Genomic DNA, 24,875 nt, shown 5'->3' with positions numbered 1-24,875 from the left:
CATATTTATGCATGCAGTGCCAAACAAACAAAAACTGAAGGCCTAACCTTAACAATGACTTGTTCATTTCTTATACAGCATTTCTGGAAGAGGAATATACAGGACTTAAGTACATTTCACGGTACTGCAGGTCTACATTTAAACATGTATGTACTCCCCTACTTTTGGGAAACAATATTTTAATTCAGTCCTAACAAGCCCATTTAACAAAAGTAACCAAATAGTTTTCTCAGTGTGACTAAACCTGAGACCTTTTCACTTACAGTAGCTGAGTAATCAGAGCAGGTATGCCCATTTACTCTGAACAAGCGCTCCTTTGTTCTAAAACAGGAGCTTCCATGGTACCTTAAATGTGACAGTTACTTCTGCTAATTTTGTACATTTCATTTTATTGGATTGAATTTTGAATTGGTATTTTTTTTATTACCTTTTTCCAAATCGCCAATTTTTTGGTTGTACTTTTTTTTTATTGATCCAACAATGCAAATATCTAACACAAAATTTTTAATAAGGATCTTTTATATATTTTGCTGATAATCAGATCTTGAACTGTGAGCCAGCTACCTGCATGTCACATTTGATTGGTTTCCAGAAATCTTTAGGTTTTCCGACTAATGCAGACTTCTATCCATGATCCTGGCTTGAAAATCGACAATTTATAATATTGTTGTTGTTGTCATGTAATAAATCATTTTGTTTTAATATTGTGGACTATAAATATTATTCTCCCACCAGCATTTATTCCATAAAATTATATCCCTTGCTTCCAAAGCTGCATTATGAATTGGGTCTGGAGACTGTGGCATTGTTTGCACCCAACACTGACCAAGTCAGGGCAGACAGTCAGACCCCCTTCACTCCTCTGCTGAAGAAAGACTTTATTTCTACTGGTTCATTTACCCCAGAAGACTTTGCTGTTCTGGCAAAAGGAAGAGTGCATGCTGTGTGTGTAAAGGCAGTTAGACCCCCATAGTGTGTTTTGAACACCAGATTCTAAAATAAAACACTTTAAATCCACCCCTCTCAGCTAGGAACTTCCAGCAATTGTTCATCAGGAGACTTATCTGCGACCCTTTTGGCCCAGTGGGAATGTCTCTATTACTGAAGACGTAAATGTGAACACACGCTAAGAAAATTGTTGTAGTAGACAAGGTAATTTCTTGCAAACTCACCTCTTCCTTGTGTATTTAGAGAGCTATAAGTATCTTTCTCCTCAAATCTGTAAGCCTGTAGCATATCATGTTTACCAATGTTGAGTCCATTTCTTATAGCCATTTTTCTTGAGTTTATTACCATTTAAGAATCATGTTTTGGCATGTAGAGTTCTACAAAGTGAGAAGGGTGAATTTACTCTTGCTTCACCCTCAGATTGTAACAGTGAGTGTCCACAGTCTCATTCAAGTCTAAAAGTAAAGTAACACAACAGCCTATAATGTCTCCTTTTTTGGAATAAACCAAGCAGAAGAGAGCTAACTTACTGTGTACACTCTATCTACCCACTCAAATATACTTGTTATATTACTTTGTGATTTTTTTTAACGATTTAATGAAAAAACATATATACTGTGTGTATGAAATCTTTGCATTCTTGAGCTTTGACTTGTTCGTCTCAGAATCCCACAGAGCAAAACTGCTGTGAGATGTTATAAATTGTTTCCCATGTTCTCATGAGCCACTTTCTTGCTACAGGAATGGGAGAGTGGCGCTCATTGTGCCACTTGTGCTGCATCTCACCCAGGACCCACCACCACTCAAGACCCAGTCCCCCAAGATGGTGGCTGTTCAGTCCTGTCGTGGGCGGAAAGGTAAGGGCAGGATGTTCTTATTTACAATGCCTGCTACTTTGACCTGCAGCAACAGAGTAATTGTTGTGGTGATAAAAGAAAACAGTCTGCAGCACATCCACGCACTGCAGGGTACTGCTGGGCAAAAGAGGATTATTTACATTGATATAAAAAGCAGTGTATCCTGTTTCTGAAGTTAAAAATAAGTCCTGCAAATATTTATTCTAACCAGTTGGGACATAGATTTGGTTTGATATCACAATGATTGTTTACATTTTATTCTTTTTTCCTCTTCAGACTAGATAACTGCTGTACCTTTAACCTCAGTTACACAGTAGGTTGATTTTATCAAAGGCAGCATTACATGCAAAGGTCAATTTAATAGTCTGCTTTATTATTTAACTACAAACTGTCATTTACAGATGTACTCTTATCTCAGATCAGGAAGGTATATTGATTTGAATCTGATAGTGTATATGAGTTGTACCATGACTGAAACAATGCTTTGCTAAATCCCATTCAGGATAATTTCAGTTTCTTTTAGAGCGGAGTGTTTTCTACTGGAAATAAATACAACTAGCCTGCTGTGATTTCTATTGCACATTTGCATGTACACTGGTACTATTAGTAACCCATCATGTTGGTCTGATTCCTGATTGTATTTCAGGAATAACTTTGTTACATACATATTCCTAATCATTATTTGTCATGAAGTGACCTCCTCCTTCAGCCTGAAGAAGTTTGTCCCCCCCGAAAAAGTGACGTTGCGTCCTTCCTCTGTTTCTCCATAAAACGTGCCTCACGCATGGACTGTGAAGTGTTGCACAGAGGCGAAAGGGAGGGGAATTGTCCAAGGCGCGTATGAAAGGCAGGAGCTGATTGATCTTGCTTTTGCGGGCTACGCTAGGCACCAGTTAGAAAATCATACACCACTCACTCAGCTTTTATTTTTCACCACTCATTAAGTGTAATTTTTGGTTCGAGAGCACCTGCCCCGGGGATACAGCGGTACATCCGTCTCCTCACTGCGGGATCGAGAGTTGGACTACCCAGCTGCGCAGGAGAGCTCGCGTCATGGGATACGAAGAAATCGCTACCGCTTTTTGCATGTGCACCTGAGGGTTTTGTGGATTTGCCATCCGATATTTAAAAGAAAAACTCTTTGATTTACTCGTTTATAGAAGAAACTTTTGACACTCACTCGGAATTAGCTTCTGCCAGGGACTCTATTACTTTATTTCAAACACACGGGTTGGATTTCGGTGAAGAGTCGGCAGGATGGTCTCATCCGACTGCTTCAAATTGGTCGTTATCATCTTGTCCTGTTCATCACTCACAAATGGTAAGAAGTCTTTCATGTTTAGACAGATCCGTTATTTACCCGTATAGGAGAGTTTATGCATGAAAGAAAATAACATCGCTTTTTGACTGTTTGTCGTTTCAATGAATGGCTGAATGCATATTGTTTTTACAGACATTTGACATGATCAACTGTCAGTTATTAAAAGAAGTGCAGAGAATGGCTTCTATTAATTCCTCGTAATAATAATAAACGTATTATCTCTCTCTCTTTTAATTGGGCTACACAGAGAATTTATTTTTTTTGCTTTTTTTACCATAACTATTGTGGAAAATTTATTCTATTAAATATGGATAAGATTCAATTTGCATGTTTTAAGGGAAAAAATGTGTCAACATTCAAAGGCTGTTGCTACTGCAGTTCTCACACAAGCCGCTAGAAGCAGTCTTGTCCCGTTTTAATTGGGTGATTAGTTAAACAAATTGTGTAACAAGTTAATAAGGTGTGTTTACCCTGATGGGCAGACTTTATATTTTAGTATAAGGCTGATTGTATTGATGATAATTTGGATTTGTTTTCTTAGATATTCTGAAGATATTACAAATCAGCCTTTTGTTGTATAATATGAAAAACGTTTATTTCAGCAATTGTTATCTGTGAGGTAACAGGATTAAACATTTTGGGATGAGAATGCATGTTTCTTCTGGTAGTACTCTCAGCTTCATTGTCTCAGTGTCACTCCACAAAAACAAGACAAAGTATAAAAGGTGGATGTTCTTCCACCTTCAGCCAGTCTAGAGATACACAGTAAGCTTTCCTCACCATTTCCAAATAAACAGCCCATCCAAACAAAGGAAATACTGTTCACGTTCACCCCCCCTCTCCCTACCACACACGATTGTACACACTTTCAGCCTATGATGCTTTGTCTACGATGTTTTTAAGTAGATTTCCTTCACTGTCCACACACAAAGCGTGGGAAAGACACAAGGAGGAAGCGGACATATGGGCAAGAGGCAGCCTGGAATTGTTCTGGCTAGTAAAGGTCACGGAAATGTGACACGCTACCTGAGCAAAGATTTCTTCCCGGAGCTCCTTGTGATCATTTTGAGCTATGTCAAACTCCATCCACAAGACAATGGCAGGGAGGAAAGGAGGGTATTGTTGCATCTGAACCACTGACTGGTAGAGTCATTAGTTATTGATGGTGTATCATGGTGCATTTATTCAGTGGTGTTTTAGAGCGCAGGCCAAATTCTGGAAAATCTGCTACAAAAAACCAACAATTTGTGCAGTTTTTTTGAAGCATAGTGAGTTGATTTTGCGTCTAATTTATTTTTGAGTAATATTGTCTTTCCTGCTGAGACACTCGAGATGGAGTGGAAAATGGGAGTGATGAGAGGTCAGCCAAGTTGAGTGGGGGGCTCATTGCTCACTGGTGGTACGTCTGGGTCCATGCAGGCAGCACAAGAAAAACACATCCACACACACACACCTGGATTGGGAGATTTACCAGCTGAACAGAAAATTCCCATACACAGGGCTATTTAACTTAACAAATTGCTTTGTGTAGCTGTTCTTATAGGATGATTGCAGCATCTGGTCATTTGTAGGCATATCTGAGCCAGCAATATATTTTCTTTGAATCCTGCATGAGATTTCAATTTCTTGGAGCTGCTGTCGGCCTACTTGTCTTAATCATACATTATGGAACAGGAATCCTCTGGGTTTACCATTTTGAACTTTCATGCAGGCGAGTCCTATTTGTTGGCTCTACTCAACTTTATATAACCCAGAATGGCCACACATCTTGGCCAGATGTTCCTTTATTTTGCTTTTTTAGGAGGAGTCTGGGGCATTTTGCCTCTAAATCTCCAAAGGCTAATCTACGGCTAATAAAAAAAGGTACTCTCCTTAACTGTTGTCTTAACCTTGGCTGTGTGTGAGAGAATACTCCAGGTCACACAGCCAGAGCAGTGGTAGCTACTCCTTATTTTGGCTGGTGGTCCTGTCCCAAGTCTCATCAAGGTTTCAACTTCATGTTATAATTCCCCCACCAGAGCAGTTCAGTGCAGTTCCTTAATCAAACATCTGAACAGATTGCATGCCATCCCATTAGGTGAGGTCTCAGTGGGTTGGCAACTATTCGCTACGGTTTCGCTCCTGTCGCAATGGTCACATTACAGTGAAGATGACTCACCAAGAGTGACCTTGCACACTTTTGTTAAACAGTAATTCACTCGCCACCCTTTTTTATGTCTTTTGTTGTCACAGAAATACAAGGAATAACGTGGCAAGGTTAAACAAGGGAATCATCATGCCGTATTGTTACTTTTGCCTTGAAATCATAAAAGAAAAAAAAGATCTCTCAAGATAGTCGCGTTGTTTCATGACGGGATGGGATGTACGGGGAGATGAAGTGTACTCTCTGCAAAAGAGAAAGGAATTCCGCATATTATTCCCCGCAGTTGAAGGGCTGTGGCTTGGGGTTTCCCGTTTAATGTTCGGTGACAGTCATCTCGTACAATAATAGGGTTTTTTATTATGCAACTTCAAGTATGAGGTACTGGCTGCATGCTGCAGCAGCACGGCTGGTGACATCTTGTGAACAGTTACGCCAACTTGTGATGTCCTTTCTTCTCACATTTTGTCTCAGCTTCTTTATTGTTGTTCACATATTTCTCATCTGTGTAACAGTTACAGTATCCTCAACCTTCAGTTCTGTAAAGTTGTAATAAAATGGTAACTCGGTGCCGTTATTGGATTAAAGATCCAAAACAGATGGCTTAAAGTCAGTCCAGAATGATTAGAAATGAGCACCAACAATAAGTGTAATAGTAATAAAACTAACAAGAGTACCTTTTTTCTCAGTTTATCACGCCGTAGTTATTGTGACAAAATATCTTGACACCTTGTTACTTCATAATACATCAAAATTTTTCTAATTATACTGTACATTTTAAATAAATGAAAGGTAAGCGATTAGGGTAGTCTAGGCTGAACTATCTCAATTGCATTGACTAATTGAAAAACTTTTTCAGTTGTTGTCATTGTTTGGCTGTTCTTTCAGGCTAAATATTTAAATAGCATTTTCTGGCTCACAAACATTTCTGAGTAGCGTAGAGTACATCCTGGAATCCAGCACTGTTTAATTTTTTTCCTTACTGGTAGTGAACCTACCACAAATGTTTTCCAAACACTATGTCCTGTGCCACTTCCTGTCATCAATGCCAAGTGAGGACGAGGACATACAAATGTGATCCTGGTCTAATCTTAGTTAACTTGGCCCTGTGTCAATAATCAGTTTGATGCTGTGTGACTCAAGACCCCATCATCAGTTGACTGAGAAACTGAACCAGCAGTCACTCATCCTTCCTCTTTCTCACCCTTTTTGTTCCATTCCGGTCCTCTTCTTAATGGCTCTTAATGAGAACCAGCCTTGGGGCTCTTTGAACCAACACAATAAGCACAATTTCTGACATTTTTCAGGCACTCTGCTGGAGGAATGCAGCACACAGCTGTTACGGGGGCTTAAGGGTGTCGGGACGCTTGCTGAGGTCAACATTGGGCAGGCAGTGGGGCAGGTGGAAGTTTTGAGGGTGTGGGTGTAGAGAGACAACCACTGTGTTTTTTTTCTCTTTTAGTGGGCTGCTGCGGGCCCCTGCTGATTCATCCATCTGTAGTGTGTTACTGTGGAGAATAGGGGGAAAATTGGCCAGTTTTAAGAGATGAGCTGTCTGCCAGTGCAATGCAAGGTCAGGATGATGTTTTCGGTTATTGTTATTGGTGTTATGTGTGCAAACAGATGTCCACAGTAGAAAAAGTGACATGTTGAACATGCATAAATTAAACACATTATGCATTGTACTTTTTATTATGCCATTTGTATATAACAAGTCCCTTGAGTCAAATTCTGTTTGATTAATTATTTGCAAAGTTTTCATTTCCAGCAATTCAATTGCATGACTTGCTGCCAATTAGCAGACGTGGGGCATGAGAAACACAAATTAAAACACTCTTGAGGACATTTGTGTCACAGCTGAGGAGAAATCAACAACGGATAGTTATTAAGTTGTGAAGATTAGAAAACTAGTAGATTTTGTGATTGTTTATTAAGGTCAGGAACCATGTTTTTTATAAATCTAATATGCAGCTGAAAGCACGTGGAATCACAACATGAAAGAGTATGCGCCACATCCCTTCCCCTCTGCATAACCTTGAACAATAAAACAATGATGTTCTAATATTTTGTGAGGAAGTCGATATTGAGTGCCACTGCCAACACTGGCACCGTCAGCTCATTCTTAGCACAACAGCTGTTCTGAATAATAGACAAATACTAGTAATATGTGATTGTGTGTGTTTTTATGTGTATGCGTGTTTGCATTTGTAAATGCAGGTGTACTTAAGTATGTGTGTGGTTTTCCATGCTTGTGCGTGCATATGTATCCATCATTTGTCAACAAGACCATTGTCTTTCATGATTCTTTGCTACAAATAAAGGTTTCCCTGAAGACTGTTACACGTGGAGGGTGGACATACCTTGTTTTCTGACCACGATGACAAGCTGTTCAGGGAGCTCAGTGTAAAGGAGGAAATCACATACGGGACTGTGACACCTCCTGGACAGCGGGGAGAATCACAGGGTTTCCTATGTTGATCACTGTTTTAGAGGGACCTCTCAACAGATACAGCTGGCTGTGCACCAAGTGGAGGCCACCTTTGAATCAAACATGCCGACCTCATTTTTTCCCTTGTGATAATGTAACAATAGGATTGAGAGTGCAAGGTCAATAGCAAATGAAAAAATTACTTGTTCCTAAAAAAGAGGGAGGGAACACACACTAGAGGAGGATGAGCGGTTGATTTAGAGGAAATGCATTCATCAGGTTCTCCCTCGGTTCTCTGTGATTCTGGCTCGTTTGACCTTTCTGGCAAAGTTGAACAGCTGCTCCCCATATTGTCCCCTACCTCCCTCTATTCGACCTTCTCTCTTTCTTTCTTTCTTTCTTTCTGCTCATCCCAGACCACCATTCATTCAACAATCTGCCCTCCCAGCACCTGAAACACCCCTGGTGCTTTCATAGAGGAGAATCATTTGCATAAAGAGGCAGGAGCATATCAGCACAAAGTGAACCCACATGCACAGCACTGAAGTGATTCATGGTTATGTTTTCCATTCTGTTGTTTGTGATAGTGACTGACAAACAACATTAATGACATGCTGTAAATGTACAAGTTTCTTTTGAAGTGCTTTACATGTGTGCCTATGTGTGCGTGTGTGTGTGTGTGTGTGTGTGTGTGTGTGTGTGTCTGTTTAACAGGACATTCGGAGAGACAGCATTCGCCTAAGATTCTGCCCTCTGAGAATCCCCTCATTCTTCATAAGGGTGATTTGTTAAACCTCACATGCAGGTATGTGACACACTTTTTTTCTCACTTTCCTCCTGAAGGTTTGTCGCTAGTTGCTTTTTTAGAAATGAAGATGCTGAAGATCTGAAAAAGGGAGGCAGCAGACCAAACCACTTTGTGTATTAAATACATTGACTAGACGCTGACAGACAACAGTGGTTATATTTTACATTTTTGGGTCAAAATTGTTGCTAGGGACAATTCAGTAATCACTGGATATTGGTAGGGACAAGACTCTGGTCTCATTATATGACAGAATGACCAGGGGGGAAATAAACCGGACCTGCTTGGGCCTCAGGACACTTGCTGGTTACAAAGAAGCTCGAACGATCCTCGATAAGAACCACTGGTGGTGGTCCACATTTATCAGTCTGTTGCAGTTTCCTTAAGGGATGGTGGGACCCGAGTGTGCTGTATTCCCATTTGTTAAGAATTTAGGGTATTGCATCATTCAGTAGGCCCTCAAGGAATGTCCAGAAACTCACGTCTATCTAATGCAATGCTTCCCTATAAGGCCATATGCCAAGACGCCTGGCCCATACAGTACTGTCTTGTTTTCTGTCACTGGATGAGAGCTGGAGGTTGCTTGACCCAAAATTCTGCAGGCACAGGCAGTGGTATGCAAGACATGTTTGATGTTCCTCTGGGATCTCTTTAATGAGAGTTTTAAAATGCATGCTGTGTGGAAAGAATGTGTTAGCTGAGCACATCATTCAAGAAAAACATGTTCCCATGTGAAAGTTCAAGTTATTGGATGACTCAACATTAACTCAAAATAAACTTAAAATTAACATCAACTCAAAGCGTCCCAAGGGGAGAAGCAGCCGCTGCCATCCTAAACTAAAATGCTTGTGAGTTCATTGCCAGCTGTGACACTTCTCCTCAAAATAGATTTGAGTTTTGGATCCAGTACTTTGTTTCCAGAGAACAGAACAACAGTAATGTGATATTTCAAATCCCAAAAAACTTTTTTAATAACATTTTCTTTTACAAAATAGTGCAGAAAGGCGGTTTTCTTTTACACAAAGTAGCGTCAGTCAGCCAACCTACTACAACTAAGCAATATGGTCTTCGGGCACATCTAATTGTCCCTCTCTGTCTTCTGTCAGAGGTCAAGGTCTGCTGCACTGGACTCTTGGTGATCCCCGTCGATTGATCTCATCAGAGGGGGTGAAGGTGGAGCATTGTGATTCCAGACGTAACTCTCACTCTCACTCTCACTCACACTGCAGCAGACTGACAATCACACACTTGCGTGCCAATGACACAGGAAGGTACAGCTGTAAATACTCCAAAGATGGGTCAGACCACATCACCTCGACCTATGTCTATGTTAAAGGTGAGACCTGCAAAGTGTTCTGGCGAGTTCAGATTATATGATATGTGTCCTTTTTATCAAATAAAGGCAATGAACCAGTGGGGAATACGAGATGTAAGTAATTCAGTAAGTGTGAGAAAATTTGAATGTAATGTTGTGTAGAAATACAAAGAACTGCTCTATAAACTAAAACACAGATAAGAGGTCTTTCTTTGTGAATTGAGTTGTTTCTCCGATCCAGGATTTAACTGTGTTTGTTTTTGTGAAAGACTCCTGATAAAAGAAAGGTTTTCACAGGGTGAAAAGCAATCTGATATTTCCCACAAGCCACGAAGGCTGGAAAACTTCCACTTTAGCAAGGAAAAAAATACTGATTTAGTCAGCAATAACGTAAGAAAAAGTGAAAGAAAAAAGTTGAAAAAAAAGTCTCAAAGAAAGAAATAAGCAAGGAAAGAGAGAAAAAAGACTGAATTTTGCAATTGTATACAATATGAATGATTACAGTTAATCCTTACAGGCAGGAAGACGACTTTAATCAAGATGTATTCAGACTCCAGTTGCACAGCTCTCCTTTTCAGAGAGAGAGAGAGAGAGAGAGGAAGTAGTTTATTTGGTACTGTGGTTTCTTCCGGTGGTTGAAGGGTGAGCGTGATTGCACAGGAAGCCCTGGTCATTGACTGTGATTTCCTGCTCCAGCTACTGTTTTCCTAAGTCTCCCCTAAAGCGTCATATGGCACCAGTTACAGTTACAGTATCATTCAAATTAAGTCAACCTCCGCCCATTTGACCTATTGGTGTATGTTCTTTAGACTTTAGACGTTGGTATAAAGATATTAAATAAAGATAAAATCATGGAATATTGGTCGAAGGATGTGAAATAGTTGTAGACAATGCAGACTAAACTAAATGCTGGATGTACTTTGTTCGATCTCCTGTTGCTCTGTGAATGTGGTTCCCAGTTCGCCTGGCTATCAGGCCGCCTGCTTTGCCTGTGTTTAGACTAACGCTCTCTTTTCAAAGGCCATCAGATGTTTATTACGTAATTGTCCATGCTTAGTTTTCAAATAATAGTTCCTTTATCACACCACTACTGCTTGACCTCACACCAATCGCAGACTATTTGTGTAGCCGTGAAGTTCCCATAGCGGCTGTGTGATGCCTGGCTGCCCGGTAGAAACACACCACTAACCTGATTGTTCCATCTGTGCTCTGCTGCCTTATCCGGTTAGAATTAACTGATCCGAGATTTGATGTCTGTGTTGGATGCCCTGACACTGCCTTGATTCAATTGCACTGCTAAACTCAGTTCTAGCATAACAGTTTGTTTTTTCAGAACAACAGCAGTATATTTACAACAAAACATGGTTCACCCAAAGGACAAAATATAAGGGGTCACATCTGCTTTGAAATGCTAACTGACCTGCATTTTAGATGTCATTTATTGTGGAGGGTTTGTTTCTTATCCCTCAGATCCCGAGCAACCATTTGTGGAGCCCCGTCACAAACCTTATGTCCTGGGCATCTACAGGCATGAGACCAGCCTCCTGATCCCCTGCCGGACGTCTTCTCCTGACACTTTTGTAACACTGACAGGGGTAAGGCATCACAAAGATCATCACACACCTTCTGCTCATGTCATCCATTTGTAGGTTAAGTTGTTTTATTGTACTGTGTATGGTATATAGTAATTCACAATATGTGTTCCATAGACCTTGATGGACTTCAGCTTTGAATTAAAACGCACAGTAGATCATCTGAGAAAGCAAGACTGCTATTAATACCACAGCCGGGTATCCATACTTGTAGTCTTGGTGGTGGTGGTGGTGGGGGGGTGCTTAAGTCGTCTCACAGGTTCTCACACCCTTGTGTTAAATCACCTTAGCACAGAGAATCAGACCAGCAACAGTGGCTTGTCTGAGGGAAGCTCAGGGGCGGTGAAGGGAGTCATCCTGTCTGCTTCCTGTAAGAGCAGGAAGGTGCTCCAAGAGTGTTTTTCTCAGAATAGACTCTAAATTTAGTCCCCCTTCTCTTCCAAACATCAGGAAATGCAGTAGACAAAAAGTATACACAGTCCAGTCACAGGAAACAACAGGTAACTTATCATGAGGACTGTAACATTTGACACCAGAATGCAACAAAAGATGTCAGTGGAGGAGAGCTCCCTCTGTAATGTGGTTTACGCAATGCTTGTGTTGCCATGCCAACCACAAAGGTGTGTGGTTTTTTGTCATTGATATACAACCATGTGACAAAGTGCTGTCTGTGGACAAACACATCTGACTCAGATGGCACAGATAGTGGTTGTGTGACCTTCCTGCTATTGGTAAATCTATTGCACTCGTCCTTCCTGCTCCCTTTCCTTCCTTCCCTTCCCTTGCCTCCTCTCCCAGCCCAACTTCTGGCATGAGAACAGCAGCAGGCACGTATATCCTTTTCCGAGTCCGCAATGTTGTGTGCTCCATCGCATATATAATTGCAGAGGTTACACTCCACAAAGCCATAAAAACAAATTAGAATTTCACTCTAACAGAGGTCTGTCCCCAGCTGAGCCCAGTAGACCATGAGTTAACATGTTAAATGAATTTGAGTTCATTACACTTCATCACTTCTATCGGCTCAGTGATCTTTGATGAACATCATCAAAGTGTCACCAGAGATCTATGGGTAGTGACACAACTTCTCTGCTCTGCCCTCTTGATTGCAGGTCCCGCCTTTATCAGAGAACGAAAAGGTATGGGATCCAAAGGTGGGATTCAGGATTCCCTACGCGCCCCAAACTTCTTATTATGTTCTCACCTGTAACACCACGGTCAACGGGCATGAGTTCAAGTCAGTGTACATCCCTAGAAGACAGAGTGAGTCTGTTGTCTTTCTGACTAAACCTGCTTATTGAAAAATACTGTAAATGATTGTGTTGATTTGTCTGTTTCTTCCGCATTTCATTTCTCCTTCTATTTGTCTCCATTTCACAGCTCTTGTTCTTAAAAATGTAAAGATCACCCCAGATCGTGTCAGAGTGTTGGTTGGAGACACCCTCATCCTCAACTGTACTGGTGAGACCACCTATAATGGAAGAATCAACTTCACATGGCATTTTCCAAGGAAATCAGTAAGTTAAGATTGTACTGTTGACACTGTACTACTGTATGTAAAGGGGATCCTCACAGGTTGTAGCAGTGGTGCTTATGGTACTTTCTTTGTCTTCAGAAAAATCAACATTATACGAACAAGACCTTTGACAACTCTGCTAATGTTTTTGTGATGAGCAATGCTTTAGTCCTGCCCAACATTACCACAGAGGACAAGGGGGTGTACCGCTGCAAAGCTGAGCTTGAACCCACGATACACAAGAATGCCTCAGCAAAAGTCCTCGTCTATGGTGAGTATGCTTTAGATGGATTAAAAATCAGGTAACAAATTTAAAACTAGATGAGCTCTACATTTTAGTATAAAAATACTAATAGTATATAGTATATAGTAGTATAATCGTTGTACCACAAAGAAAGCATTTTAACATCTAAATTATTGTGTCAGTATGGTGATACGATTTGGTGATAACTTAACTCCTATGGCATGGATTCCAATGTCTGTCGTTAATCTTTTGTTCCAGAGCATCCATTCCTCAATGTCTCCTATAGGTATGACAGGCCTAGTACAGTGACTGTCAAAGAAGGTAGAAAGAAGCTTGTGTTTGAACCCAAGGTCAATGCTCTGCCACCAGCAGTCCTGTTAGCATGGTAAGTAATGATTTACAGTTACAATAAAAACAACAGATTATGTATTGAGCGTAGGAGCACCTACATAAAATGTTGTAGCAAACCCTGAATTATAACTTTGTAAGTTTGAAAAAAAACTTCCCATGCCCTCATTTTTAGGTATAAGGATGGGGTCCCTATAATGAAGAATTCCACCTGTTACAAGATGTCTGCTTTCAACTTGATCATCACTGATGTGCAGCAGAAGCATGCTGGGGTTTTCACCATAAGCCTGGGCAACCAAGTGAAGGGCTTGTACAGGAATCTGAGCTACACTCTGGTAGTGGAGGGTAAGCTGTTGCCATAAACCTGATAATGACTGCAGATCCCAAGGAAATGAAGCAGCGCCTTGGCTGTGAACCAAGGCTGCCTCAGCACTGTGGCTGCTTTCAGTACAGTTCACAGGACGGCAGGTAGCCGCTCTAGTATGAGTGGAATTTGGGGGCTTGTTGATTCCAGGGCTGGATTGACGTAGCAGGGGCAGCTGTTGTTGATTATTGGGGCTCTTTTGAAGGGGCTTTGCGCAGTCTATAAATGGCCTGGGCTCTATTCTGCACACAGACTCCTGCTGCTCGAGACACCCCCCCAGTCCACAGCATTTATTTGCATCCTCACTATGTGTATATGCAGTGGAGCTCATGTAAACAATATGCTACATATAACATTAAGTGTATGTCAGTTACTTCACGTCTGCCATGGGCGGCATATCTATCTCTGGAAATCTCAGCCCCCATCTGATTCGTATAAGATTTATTTATGGTCCTTGACTGTCCCCCCTCACAACAATGTTAATTCATTGGATCAACAAAAAATAGAACTCCCAGACACAAACAAAGTGAAGAGAGAGTTCTGGTTTCAATTAGGTAATTATTTTAAACTTTGTTCATCAGATGTTCTAGAGCTGTCACAGTGCTCCAGATAATGAATATGTTCTACGTGATGAAGTGTGTAGTTTGTGTGTGTGGTGGGATGCAGGTTTTGTGTTTTGCCAAGCTATGTCGTTGTGTACGGCCTCACAAATTTAGCTGTTCGAAAATGGAGAGAATGGCCAAGTCATGTGGACTACCTCCTGAGGTGGTTGATTAACTGACCTGGGCATGGGTCACACTGGGGTCGTTCTTAGACCTACAGCCCCGAGCTAGCCAATCATCCTGCAATTATTCTCCTACACAGTGTCTAATAGACAACTGGTGTCAATGGCACCTTGTCATGGCTATTCATCGTGACTGTCACACCCCAAAGATATTATGAGATTCCACAGTGGGCTGGGCCGGTTCTGGACGGCGGATGGTTGATCTAACCTTTTGTCTATCTCTCTTCCTCTCTGTATGTGTGTGTGTGTGTGTGTGTGTGTTTATGTGCACATCTTTCTCACAGTGACGCCAACTATTTCAGAGGCAGAGCTCGCCTCTGTGGATGTGCAGCCCTACATGTTTGGCAAGCAGCATCAGCTAACCTGCACTGCTTATGGGTTGCCCTTGCCAAACATCACTTGGCTCTGGCAACCATGTCATTCAGATCCTGCGCTTAAAAAGTGAGTCACCACCTCGCTATGTTCCAAGAATTAAAATGTTTAAACTAGATTTTCCGCATTCTTTTATCAATTCAGCTTTAGCTGTCAGTTTATAGGAGATTAAATACCCTTTGATTCATACCTCTAATTTTCTCTTTGTCCAGAAAACTGTTTGCAAAGTTTTTGCTTTGTTTATTTTCTGCCAGGTTGAACAAAAAGGGTAAATCATGCAAATGTGTCCACTGCTATAGTCATGCTAAAGTCATGTTCTGCCACAGCACTGGAGTTGTATTCACAAATGTACAGACTTAACAGTAGATAAATGTAGGGTCCAGATCTACCAATCCAGCCCGGGGATCCCACTATAAAAGTAGATTAACTGAACTGACTCTGGTTCAAATATGACACATTAATCAAAGAAAAATGCTGGAGAACTGCCCTCTCATTTGTAGTCAGTGGCAGTGAAGGCTGAAGGGGAAACGCGGGGGAGATATATTAATCTCAGATTCCCCAAGCTGTTAACAGAGCCAAACAGAACTCAATGTATGAATAACTGTGCAGGAATACCGGCCTGGTAGTAAACCCACAAACAAGATGACCATTCCCTGACATCGTGGCTTGTCAATGACAGCAGGAGACCCACGACTCGTAAGATCAGGAAAACAATGGGCCATTACCCTTGGGTTATCAGGCCCCACCATTAACACGGTTAACAAAAACAACATTGTGGACTGCTGCACAAGAAAGAGACTAAACTATGTTACATGTTCAATGGTGTCAATTCACCAGTGCCTCCATTATTTTATACATTAAATTATCTAAAAAGGCCTCTTGTAATTGTCAGATTTATGATAAATAATAGTCTGGCGTTAGTTGGGACAAAGCAACTCTTTCTGTAGGCCTAAAGATAATCAGGGCTGGCACTAGGAACAGTGGTTGGGCTGTGGCAGGCAGCTAATGAGACAGAGGAACAGTTATAGCTTGGTGGGAGGCCAATTGTACAAAATGTTTGTTTTATACCGCCCTGACCCTGTTAAGTAGCTGTCACTATAAATCTAACATGTAGCCCTTCAACATCATATCTCATCTAAATCTCTTTGGAGACAAGGGGAAACACAGAGTGTGGGGAGGGTTCAGAAGTAAGAGACGCTTGCCATGTTGGATGTGCAGTGAGGCTGATAATGTAGGAGGTAGAAATATGGGGGTCTCTTTATCACCAGGTTGAGGTGTTATCAGCTGTCCCTTGTTGACCGCCAAGGTCTTAGGATCAACCTTATCTCCTCTGGCCAGAACATGGGGAGGTGGGGGGGTTCCTGTACGAGGTGACGTAAAGCACAGCCCTTCCTGTTGCTGTTGCTGTTTCCTCCTCTGCCTCTCCTCTCATCAGGCGGATTGTTCCCTACCACGGGCGGTGAAGGATTTGGGGGTGGGGGTCAAATTATGGCTTTCTCTAGGTTTTATAACCAAGACAGGCTGTTCTTGACCTGGACTCTACCCAGATTAGTGTCAGTGGTCTTTTAATATATCCTCAGCCTTTCAGAATTAGGGCTTTTACAATAGGATAGCAAGCTGTACAATATAATCATGTGAAATAGGCAGGATGTATTTCAAGGGTTCCCGGTTAAAACAACAAACAGTCTGCTTGTTTTCTTCTGTGTTGTATTATATTATGTCCTACACATGTACATCTGTCTTTATACATTCTGACAGCATGAATAGGTGGTCAGTTTCACTGCATTTTCTCTGTCCTGCAGTTGCATTGTTTACACTAAGCCAGTCCCAGTCAACATTGATGACAGGGGGAACTCCTCCCACAACTGGATTAAGAGCATAAATGTCAAGCCTGAACTGGTTAAAGGAAAAAACAAGGTATGTGGTTTAACTTTGTGTATACTGTTTCCACATGTTTTTTAAACAACGGATGCACTACTGTGAAATGTACAGTGAAATGTTGTTGACAAATAGCAGTGACCAAATCAGCAGTAGGATTTATAGGAGAACTGGATCAAAAAGCTGTCTAGAGAGCCACAGAATGGCCAATATCTAGGTCAAATTAAAGTCCAAACCTCCTGTGACTGGCTCTTGAAAGTCAGATTCAGCATCTGAAATCCATAAATCCTCACAATTTTCCTCCTGTTGGCAGTGATGCAGTACTTCTTTTCACTAAAAATGATTCATTTTTGCTTTAGTTTGGACTTGTGCAACTGTAACCAAAACCCATGAAAAAGGCCCTCAACCGTCCCTTTTGAGGAAATCCGTTTTATTTTTCATTGCTGCAATTAAAAAGACTTGATTTATTTTTGGAATGAGCAACAAGGACAGTATAGGATAATCACTTGATTTCATGCGTATGATGTGCTAATCTGAAAAGGAAAATACTATATTGAAATACTGTACAATTTCAACATAGAATAAATATCAAACATTATAGGAAATTACGGCATTGGTTATCCTTTGGTACAAGGCCTTCCTACTGGGAGCAAGATCACTACCAGGGTGTTCCTGTCCTATAAGGCAAACACTTCTGAATTGGTGCACCCATAACTGACACACACAGTTAATTTCACCCCTCTGGAGTAAAATACTCTCTCCATTTCACATTTTTTTCATATGGAAAAGACCTGTAAATAAAGAGACAGCAGCTTGATTGTGGGCCTTGCCAAATACATTTTTTATTCTGACATCAGTTAATCTTTTTGGCAGTTGAGACTCTTAAAGCTAAGGTTTATAAACAGTACAAAAGCTATATGGCTTAAGCCATGTGTGCGCCTGAGCTGAGAACAGACTTTTATAGATTCTACCCGACACATTACCTGTGAAAATGAGCCACTGTACACACTGAAAACAGCTGGAATTATTATTGTAATTTATAATATATTATGTAATATATTGATGTAATTGTACATAATGTAAATGTGCATTTAAGCAAATAGAAATTGTTTTTGTCACACATTTAAGCAGATTTAGCTGCCTTGCACCTCACACTAAGGCATCAATGTGGGATCTACCAGTCTGTAAGCTTTTCTTAGGAAACATCAAACACATATTATCATGCAAACCCAAAACATACCACACAAAGGTGAAACTGTAGACATTGACGCCTGTGGTGGGAGCCTGTTCACCCCAAACATAATTACAAGCAGGCCTCCACTGCCTTGCGAGAGATGTCTATAGGATTAGGTTAAAGAAACCCATTAGAGCAGGCTGGGTCACATAGGGTACACATTCATTGGCATAGAAGTGTGCTCTGTCAGCAGGAAAAATAATCACTGATCATTCTCAATCCTAACTTTCTTTCACTGTTTTCACCTGTGTTTCTGGTGCATACCTAGGTGATTTATTAACTCCTGCTTTCTGATTAAGCGTGGAAAGAAACTCAAGAATCATATCAAGTTTTTTGCTCACCAAGTAATTGGCCATCTTCACAGGGCATCAGTTCTAATATGTCTTTGACATAAATAGGGAGGCACCACTTATTTACAAGTACTTGTGGCCAAACGCTGGTGTTTTATGAGGGTTGGGGCACAGGGTCAATGATAACAAGCTGAAGTTTAAAAGAAGAGGGATCTGTTGGATATGAATTCCTCTGTGTCACCCTACATAAATCGTGTTGGCCCGTGAATAAGAACGTAGTCAGGGCCGGGCCTCTGAGTGGCTCCCTAGAAGGCCCAGTAGAGAAGGAGACTGGCTCAGGTCATAATATAGGGAAACACTGGGGAAAGACATGGGCACAGAGGTCAAAGGGCATTTGGTCAGGTCACCTCTTAAGGACTGTGTGCAATCATTTAAATGACTGTTTTTGAGCTCGGGTTACATCATGGTGAGTAATAGCCGTAACATAATACCGTAAGGCCACCCCATCAGTGCATTGACAAATGTCAGAGCATCATGAATTCGACAATATAATATTATATAACACTTCTTCTTTCACTACATGAATGTTTGTATGGTGCACATTCTAAGTACAGGGATGCTGAAATCGTTTCACGGCTACAGAAAGTTTAGGCCAGCATACACCCATACAATACACCCGCATTATTCACCCTCTTTGATGTAGCTGACTGCCCTCAGAAAACAGATGTCACTATGAACACTAAACAGAACACCATGCAGTCTGGCCCTCAGCCAAGTTTTACTTGTTATTTTGTCTATTGAAGCCATTAAAATGTTGTACTGGTGTAGTGACAAAATCGAGTGTGGCATTAGAAGTGCTTTCCAGGAAATGAACATGGAGCCCCAGAACTAGATCTATAGCGCAGGTCTAAAGGAGACTCAGTGGGGCTTAAAGTCCAGATGTATCCTTTCATTAATGTGACGCACTGGAGAGTATGAAACAGACCAGGCTTGGTCCAGACCTCTCACCTGCCTGTTAACAGCAACTCACTGCTCTGATGGTGATTGAAACTCCCATGGATAAATCACACTGAATTTCTAAGTAGAAATCTCTCTTGTTACATTAAGCATTTGTTGTTTATCTCAACATGTTTTATTCTGCTTTTAATAATCAGTAACAATTGCCCAATTAACCCCAACTAGACTGTGAGCACTCTGGTGATAGGAGAGGCTAGCACATCAGGACAGTACTCCTGTGTGGCCCAGAATGAAGATGGCAACAGCACAATGACGATCCCTTTCTACGTTGATGGTAAGTGGGTCACCAGAATATGACAGCTGAAACATCAAGATTTAAAAGTGCTTAGCTAAAATTGCACACAGAAATGCTCTTCTGAATTTTATTGCAACGATTGCGAAGCACTCTGTATCGTGCACTAGATTCTTTCAAATGATCTGTACATACAGTACACTGTAATGAACTGCATGAACAGCGAAGGAATGTGCATATTGTATTGTGCAATAAAGAAACCAGAGGGCATTAATTGAAACCATCTTACGCTGTAGCTGTAACGACTTCAGGGTGGAAGCGAGGCAAACGTGTCCTGAGCCATATGGAGTGCTATAATGGCACACGTTTAAAAAACAGCTATGAATAACTGCATTCCTCTCCGGTGCCAGCAGGTCATTCCTCTTTTTCTGTGAACGTTCTGCTATGAGAATTTACTTTTTCATGTGCCTCTGAGCATTTTGAAATGTTCCCACAATGAATATCCATTGAAACAGTTACATAATAGTGGTGGGGATGAGGTGTAACTGCACACAAGCACATTTCACACACAGTTTGCAACAAAGTGAATCACATTTCCTTAAAGGTTGAGTGAATCATATCTCCCGAAGGATTGGTTTTGCAGAGGGGAGGATGTAGGTGAACCCAAAATTAAGGGGGTTCCAAGTACCAAAAATGTGTCTCCCTCAGTGGGAGCATTCCCAAGAGGAAGCTTCTCTTCTAGAGGTGAGGACGACGAAGAACGATGGAATGCTTCTAGAAAAGAGGACAGAATTGTAATAACAGCTGTCCTCTCTTACGGAACACAGAATGCTTTCCAGCAATCTGAATAAACAAGCACAGTCTGGTTCCCCTGGGGCCCAGACTCAGCCTCTGCACTTGGATGAGTGCAGGAGCGCCATCAGCAATGCTGTCCACCAGCAACGTGCTTCCAATTAACAGTGATGAAACAGGAAATAACTGCAAATTTGACATTCCTGACCTTGTGACGGGCAGCTTTGTATACAAAACCTATCATCCAAAATAGGATCTCAGGCCAGCAGGATACGTGTCTCTTTTCATGCATGTAAAACAGATGACATGGACTCCTGTAAAATGCTCTTTATTCATAAAGAGTAACTGCAGTTGAGCCCATCTGTTCATTGAATGTAGCTGGATGATTTAACATAATTGGATTCACTATATTTCTCTACCTTGTCACACTAGATCATTCTGAGGAAATGACCATTGAAACTCGGGCAGCCATTGAGGGGGATGATGTCAATCTGACCTGTCGAGCAGCTCGCTACCTTTACACAGACCTACAGTGGTTGGATTCCTTGAATCAAACGATCGCTTCCAACGTGTCTGGTCTCCAGCTCAGCCGCTATTCCATTTCTCTTTCTCTCCGTCTGCATAATGTGTCCCAGAGAAACACTGCAGGTTATAAGTGCCAAGCATACAAGCTCCACAAGAGGGTTGAACCAAAACCCGCTGCAGTTATTGTGGCTGGTAAGTTAGAAAAGGATATGAGAAGCCGATTGCATTTTTATTGTAAGTAATTTACACTGATTGCAACATCCGTAAATTATATCCGTTATCAAATAGTCAGCGGATGTACCTAGATTCAGTTAGTCATTCTGTAGAATTGAAGTCATGTGAAAACGGTCTTACAATAGTTGATGGGTTGCTGTCTGAACAAGAGCAACAGCACCACTTATTTAAACTGTATTTTGTTTTGTTTGGTGCAGCAAGAAAACGCCCCTGGCTGAGTCAAAATCTGACCAATCAAGAGGTGAACAGTAGCAGCACCCTGATGCTGGCTTGCTTGGCTGGAGGAGTTCCTCTTCCCTACATCATGTGGTACAAATATGGCGTTCCAGTGATGGAAGGCCCAGGTAACCTGATGGATGAGGAGCTGGAAGAGAATGAGTACATGTTGTTATTAGGAGGGCTATATAATCAGCAGGAGGAGTCCCTATAAATGTTGCTGACAGTTTCCCAATGCGTCAAACGCCAGGCAAATGTTTCGTACAATAAGAGAAAACTGTTCTTCATTGGAAGACATATATTGACAAAGCATGTTTATGATTCAGAAAGAAGATTATGCTCTTCTTAAGCTGAATTTACATTTCTAAGAAAGTTCCCGTTTATGTGTAGTGAGTTATGCCAAGTTATTTTAGAAGACATTTGTGCAGTGTAACTGAAAAGTTGTGTGTTGCAGGTATCACACTGGGAGTCGACGGGGTTCTGACCATCGACAGGGTGAAGAAAGACGATGAGGGTCTGTATGAGTGTATAGCCAGCAATGTTGAGGGTATCGCGAAAACAAGTGCTTTTGTTACTGTGCTTGGTAAGTCACCCAGATTCCTTGAGACATCAACTACCTAACCATCAGAAAAGTTCAACACTCCAACCCATTGCGTTTACAAAACTGGTTTCTCAGTGTGAAGTGGTGTGTGCTACAGTCAGTCTGGCTACAGATCAGATCAAATACACTTGTCATCTTTGCATCTCTTCATATGTGTATTCAATCACATCGTCTCAGAGGCTCTTGACCTCATGTTTTCTTGTCAACACTACAAATAGCTCTGGTCTGACTTCAGCATGAAAAGTCTCCCCTGACAGAAAATCTGTGGCTGCCAGGAATGCCAAGTGAATTCCTTCTTGGGTTTTATGATCAAGTCTCTGGCTGAGGGTCCTTACCTTGAGGACATGACCTCTGTGAAGTGTTAAGAGGTCCACTAATGAGTCCAAAGAGACTGACTGCCACAACAGCCAAAGGACTTGAAACACACAGTAGATAATTGGAGTAGAAGGACTGTCTCCTAACGTGTGTGTGCCTTTTACATGTTAAATGAATTGCATGTTGACGTTAAGATGGAGATTCCAGTGTAGGCGAGATATCATGCAACCAGTTATTCTTATTAAGCTGAATTTGAATATCTTTAGATGTTCAGCTTTAGAGTTATTGTTATCCATTCCATCGTCAACACAAAGATATTCCAGCAACAGTCTGTATGCTTGTTCTGCTTTGGATGTTTAGTCAAGGATGGCATGAAATAAGAGCTGGAAAAGCTTTGTGCACATTTAAGGGATATTAGCTTTCAGAGTGTCAACATGGATGGTTAGAAGAACAGTGTTTGGATGAAAACACTATAGGAAAAAGTGCGGTATGCATTTCCCAAACAAACCAGAAATAAACACCAAAGCGTGTTTCCACTTCCTTTTTGTATACAGTCTCTCAGAGAGGAATTACGCAGAAACAAATAAACAAAAGAATAACATGAAATAAAAAAAGTCTCAGCATCCAGTCAGAAAACCAGGCTCTCTATTTGTAAATGTGTAACAGACTGTTTTCTTTTGATCACAATTCTTCAAAAATCCCTGTCAATATATATGATAACTTATGAGATCATGTAAAGTACAAAGTGATTTTTTGCCAAGTTTACAACAGTTCTTCTCATTACAGGGAATGAAGGGAAGCCAAAAGTTGAGGTAATCATTTTGGTGTGTACGGGAGCGGCAGCCACGTTCCTCTGGCTCATGCTTATCCTCTTCATCCGCAAGCTAAGGAAGGTTAGGAGTTTCATCACGTCATCTTTTTCTCAGAAGCCACATGAGATTAGCATTTGGCAGGATGTGGGAAGTTCACACAGTCAAACAAGTGACATCGCATTTGTGAAATTTTCCAAATCCAGTTTCAACTAATTCAGTACAAATGACTTTATGGAGGCGACTGATTCATGTCTGTTGGGTAATACAGTGTAATGGAAGGACAAATTTAGCCAATGTGTTTGATTTCCACATTTCCTGACAATTGGTATTTCTTCTAACTGATTACTTAAAATTAAACCCATGTGCCATGGTTGTCGTTGTTAACAAGTTATTTCTGATAATCATGAAATTTAACCTGTCCAGCAACCAGCACACTATAAGATGGGCCCATCTATCATCATTGACCCTGATGAATGTCCCCTTGAGGAGCAAAATGACCTTCTTCAGTATGACAGCAGCAAATGGGAGTTTCCCCGTGACCGCCTGCGACTAGGTGAGCTCTGTGCAATCCTACCAAGGTGGGGGAAAAAACTATTTCATACTGAAAGAGTTCATAATTACATCATCTCACAATATTAAAGAATTATGATTGATATCCTTGATGATTTGTTAATGGGATGATGACGATTTTTCAAAAGTTATTTTACTCTAACTTGCATTTACATCACTGGTTTGAGCCATTTTTATCGCCGTTGTCCACCAGAAACAAATGGCACGCTACTATCTAGACCAATGAGACTGAATATAAACACACATACAAGAAATCCAACATCACATGACAGGTGACAACACTTTTTATAACAAAAGATTAAAAGCTAATTTTAAGTAGTTCAGGGTATTGATATATACAGCCACTTTAAGATATAGATACATATAATAGTTGTCACCCCTCTCTGCAGCTGATGTGTAGGGTCATCACTTATCTATGACCTGCACTGTCATCCAGTCTTAAGTGAACCATCTATCTTCTAGAAAAACTGCCTGGTGATCATAGCCCAAGCATGTTGTTTAAATTACTGATCCATTGCCTGACTGACAGGGAATCCAGTCCAGTCCAGTCCCAAGGGACAGGAAGCTCTAATGTTATCTTATCAAATAACTTCTTGTTTTGCCAGGCAAAACTCTTGGCCACGGAGCTTTTGGAAAAGTTGTGGAGGCTTCTGCCTTTGGGATTGACAAGCTCTCAACCTGCAAGACTGTTGCTGTCAAAATGCTAAAAGGTATGGTATCAAAAACTCAATTTATTTTCATACCCTGTCTCATATTATTGGAAAATAATTAGCGCATATATAAAAAAGCCTCTAGTTCTTTTTCACATAACTGTAGTTTGCCATGTGGCCCTTCTGGTTCATCCTACAGGTACCACCACTCATGATAGACAGGCCAGCATTAAAGTCACAGTATCTAGTGTTTGTATGGGTAACAGATGAATTATTATTATTATTATTATATTATATACAGTTTAAGCATAGCCAGACACACACATGATTCACATATATGCATTATACATGTTCACAATTTTAAAAAAGCATTTACAAGTGCGATTGTAAATAGTAAGTACAACCAATAACCAACTGAATAGCATCTGTCATTTCTTATGGAGTATTTATTTCTTGTGCACATTACAGACTCATG

The 24,875-nt window shown here is 41.0% G+C and overlaps 1 protein-coding gene across 1 annotated transcript in view; it reads left to right on the top strand.

Moving 5' to 3' along the window:
• The first annotated feature begins 3,062 nt into the window (after positions 1 to 3,062).
• Positions 3,063 to 24,875, top strand: part of kdrl (kinase insert domain receptor like) — a 42,327-nt gene continuing 20,514 nt past the window's right edge. The window contains exons 1-18 of the mRNA XM_038698809.1: positions 3,063 to 3,126; positions 8,409 to 8,499; positions 9,606 to 9,835; positions 11,285 to 11,409; positions 12,519 to 12,669; positions 12,787 to 12,923; positions 13,022 to 13,193; positions 13,425 to 13,551; positions 13,690 to 13,859; positions 14,947 to 15,103; positions 16,837 to 16,951; positions 19,619 to 19,727; positions 20,910 to 21,194; positions 21,434 to 21,580; positions 21,907 to 22,035; positions 23,155 to 23,261; positions 23,604 to 23,733; positions 24,356 to 24,460. Coding sequence (XP_038554737.1) covers positions 3,063 to 3,126; positions 8,409 to 8,499; positions 9,606 to 9,835; positions 11,285 to 11,409; positions 12,519 to 12,669; positions 12,787 to 12,923; positions 13,022 to 13,193; positions 13,425 to 13,551; positions 13,690 to 13,859; positions 14,947 to 15,103; positions 16,837 to 16,951; positions 19,619 to 19,727; positions 20,910 to 21,194; positions 21,434 to 21,580; positions 21,907 to 22,035; positions 23,155 to 23,261; positions 23,604 to 23,733; positions 24,356 to 24,460 — 2,551 coding nt within the window. The remainder of the gene's footprint in view (positions 3,127 to 8,408; positions 8,500 to 9,605; positions 9,836 to 11,284; positions 11,410 to 12,518; positions 12,670 to 12,786; positions 12,924 to 13,021; positions 13,194 to 13,424; positions 13,552 to 13,689; positions 13,860 to 14,946; positions 15,104 to 16,836; positions 16,952 to 19,618; positions 19,728 to 20,909; positions 21,195 to 21,433; positions 21,581 to 21,906; positions 22,036 to 23,154; positions 23,262 to 23,603; positions 23,734 to 24,355; positions 24,461 to 24,875) is intronic.

This window comes from Micropterus salmoides, unplaced genomic scaffold (genome assembly GCF_014851395.1).
Source record: "Micropterus salmoides isolate LMB-PRFRI ecotype aquatic unplaced genomic scaffold, ASM1485139v1 Ms_hic_scaffold_5, whole genome shotgun sequence".
Classification (NCBI taxonomy): Eukaryota; Metazoa; Chordata; class Actinopteri; order Centrarchiformes; family Centrarchidae; genus Micropterus; species Micropterus salmoides.
The sequence above is the reverse complement of the archived record's forward strand: the minus strand, read 5'-3'. Positions and strand labels throughout refer to the sequence as shown.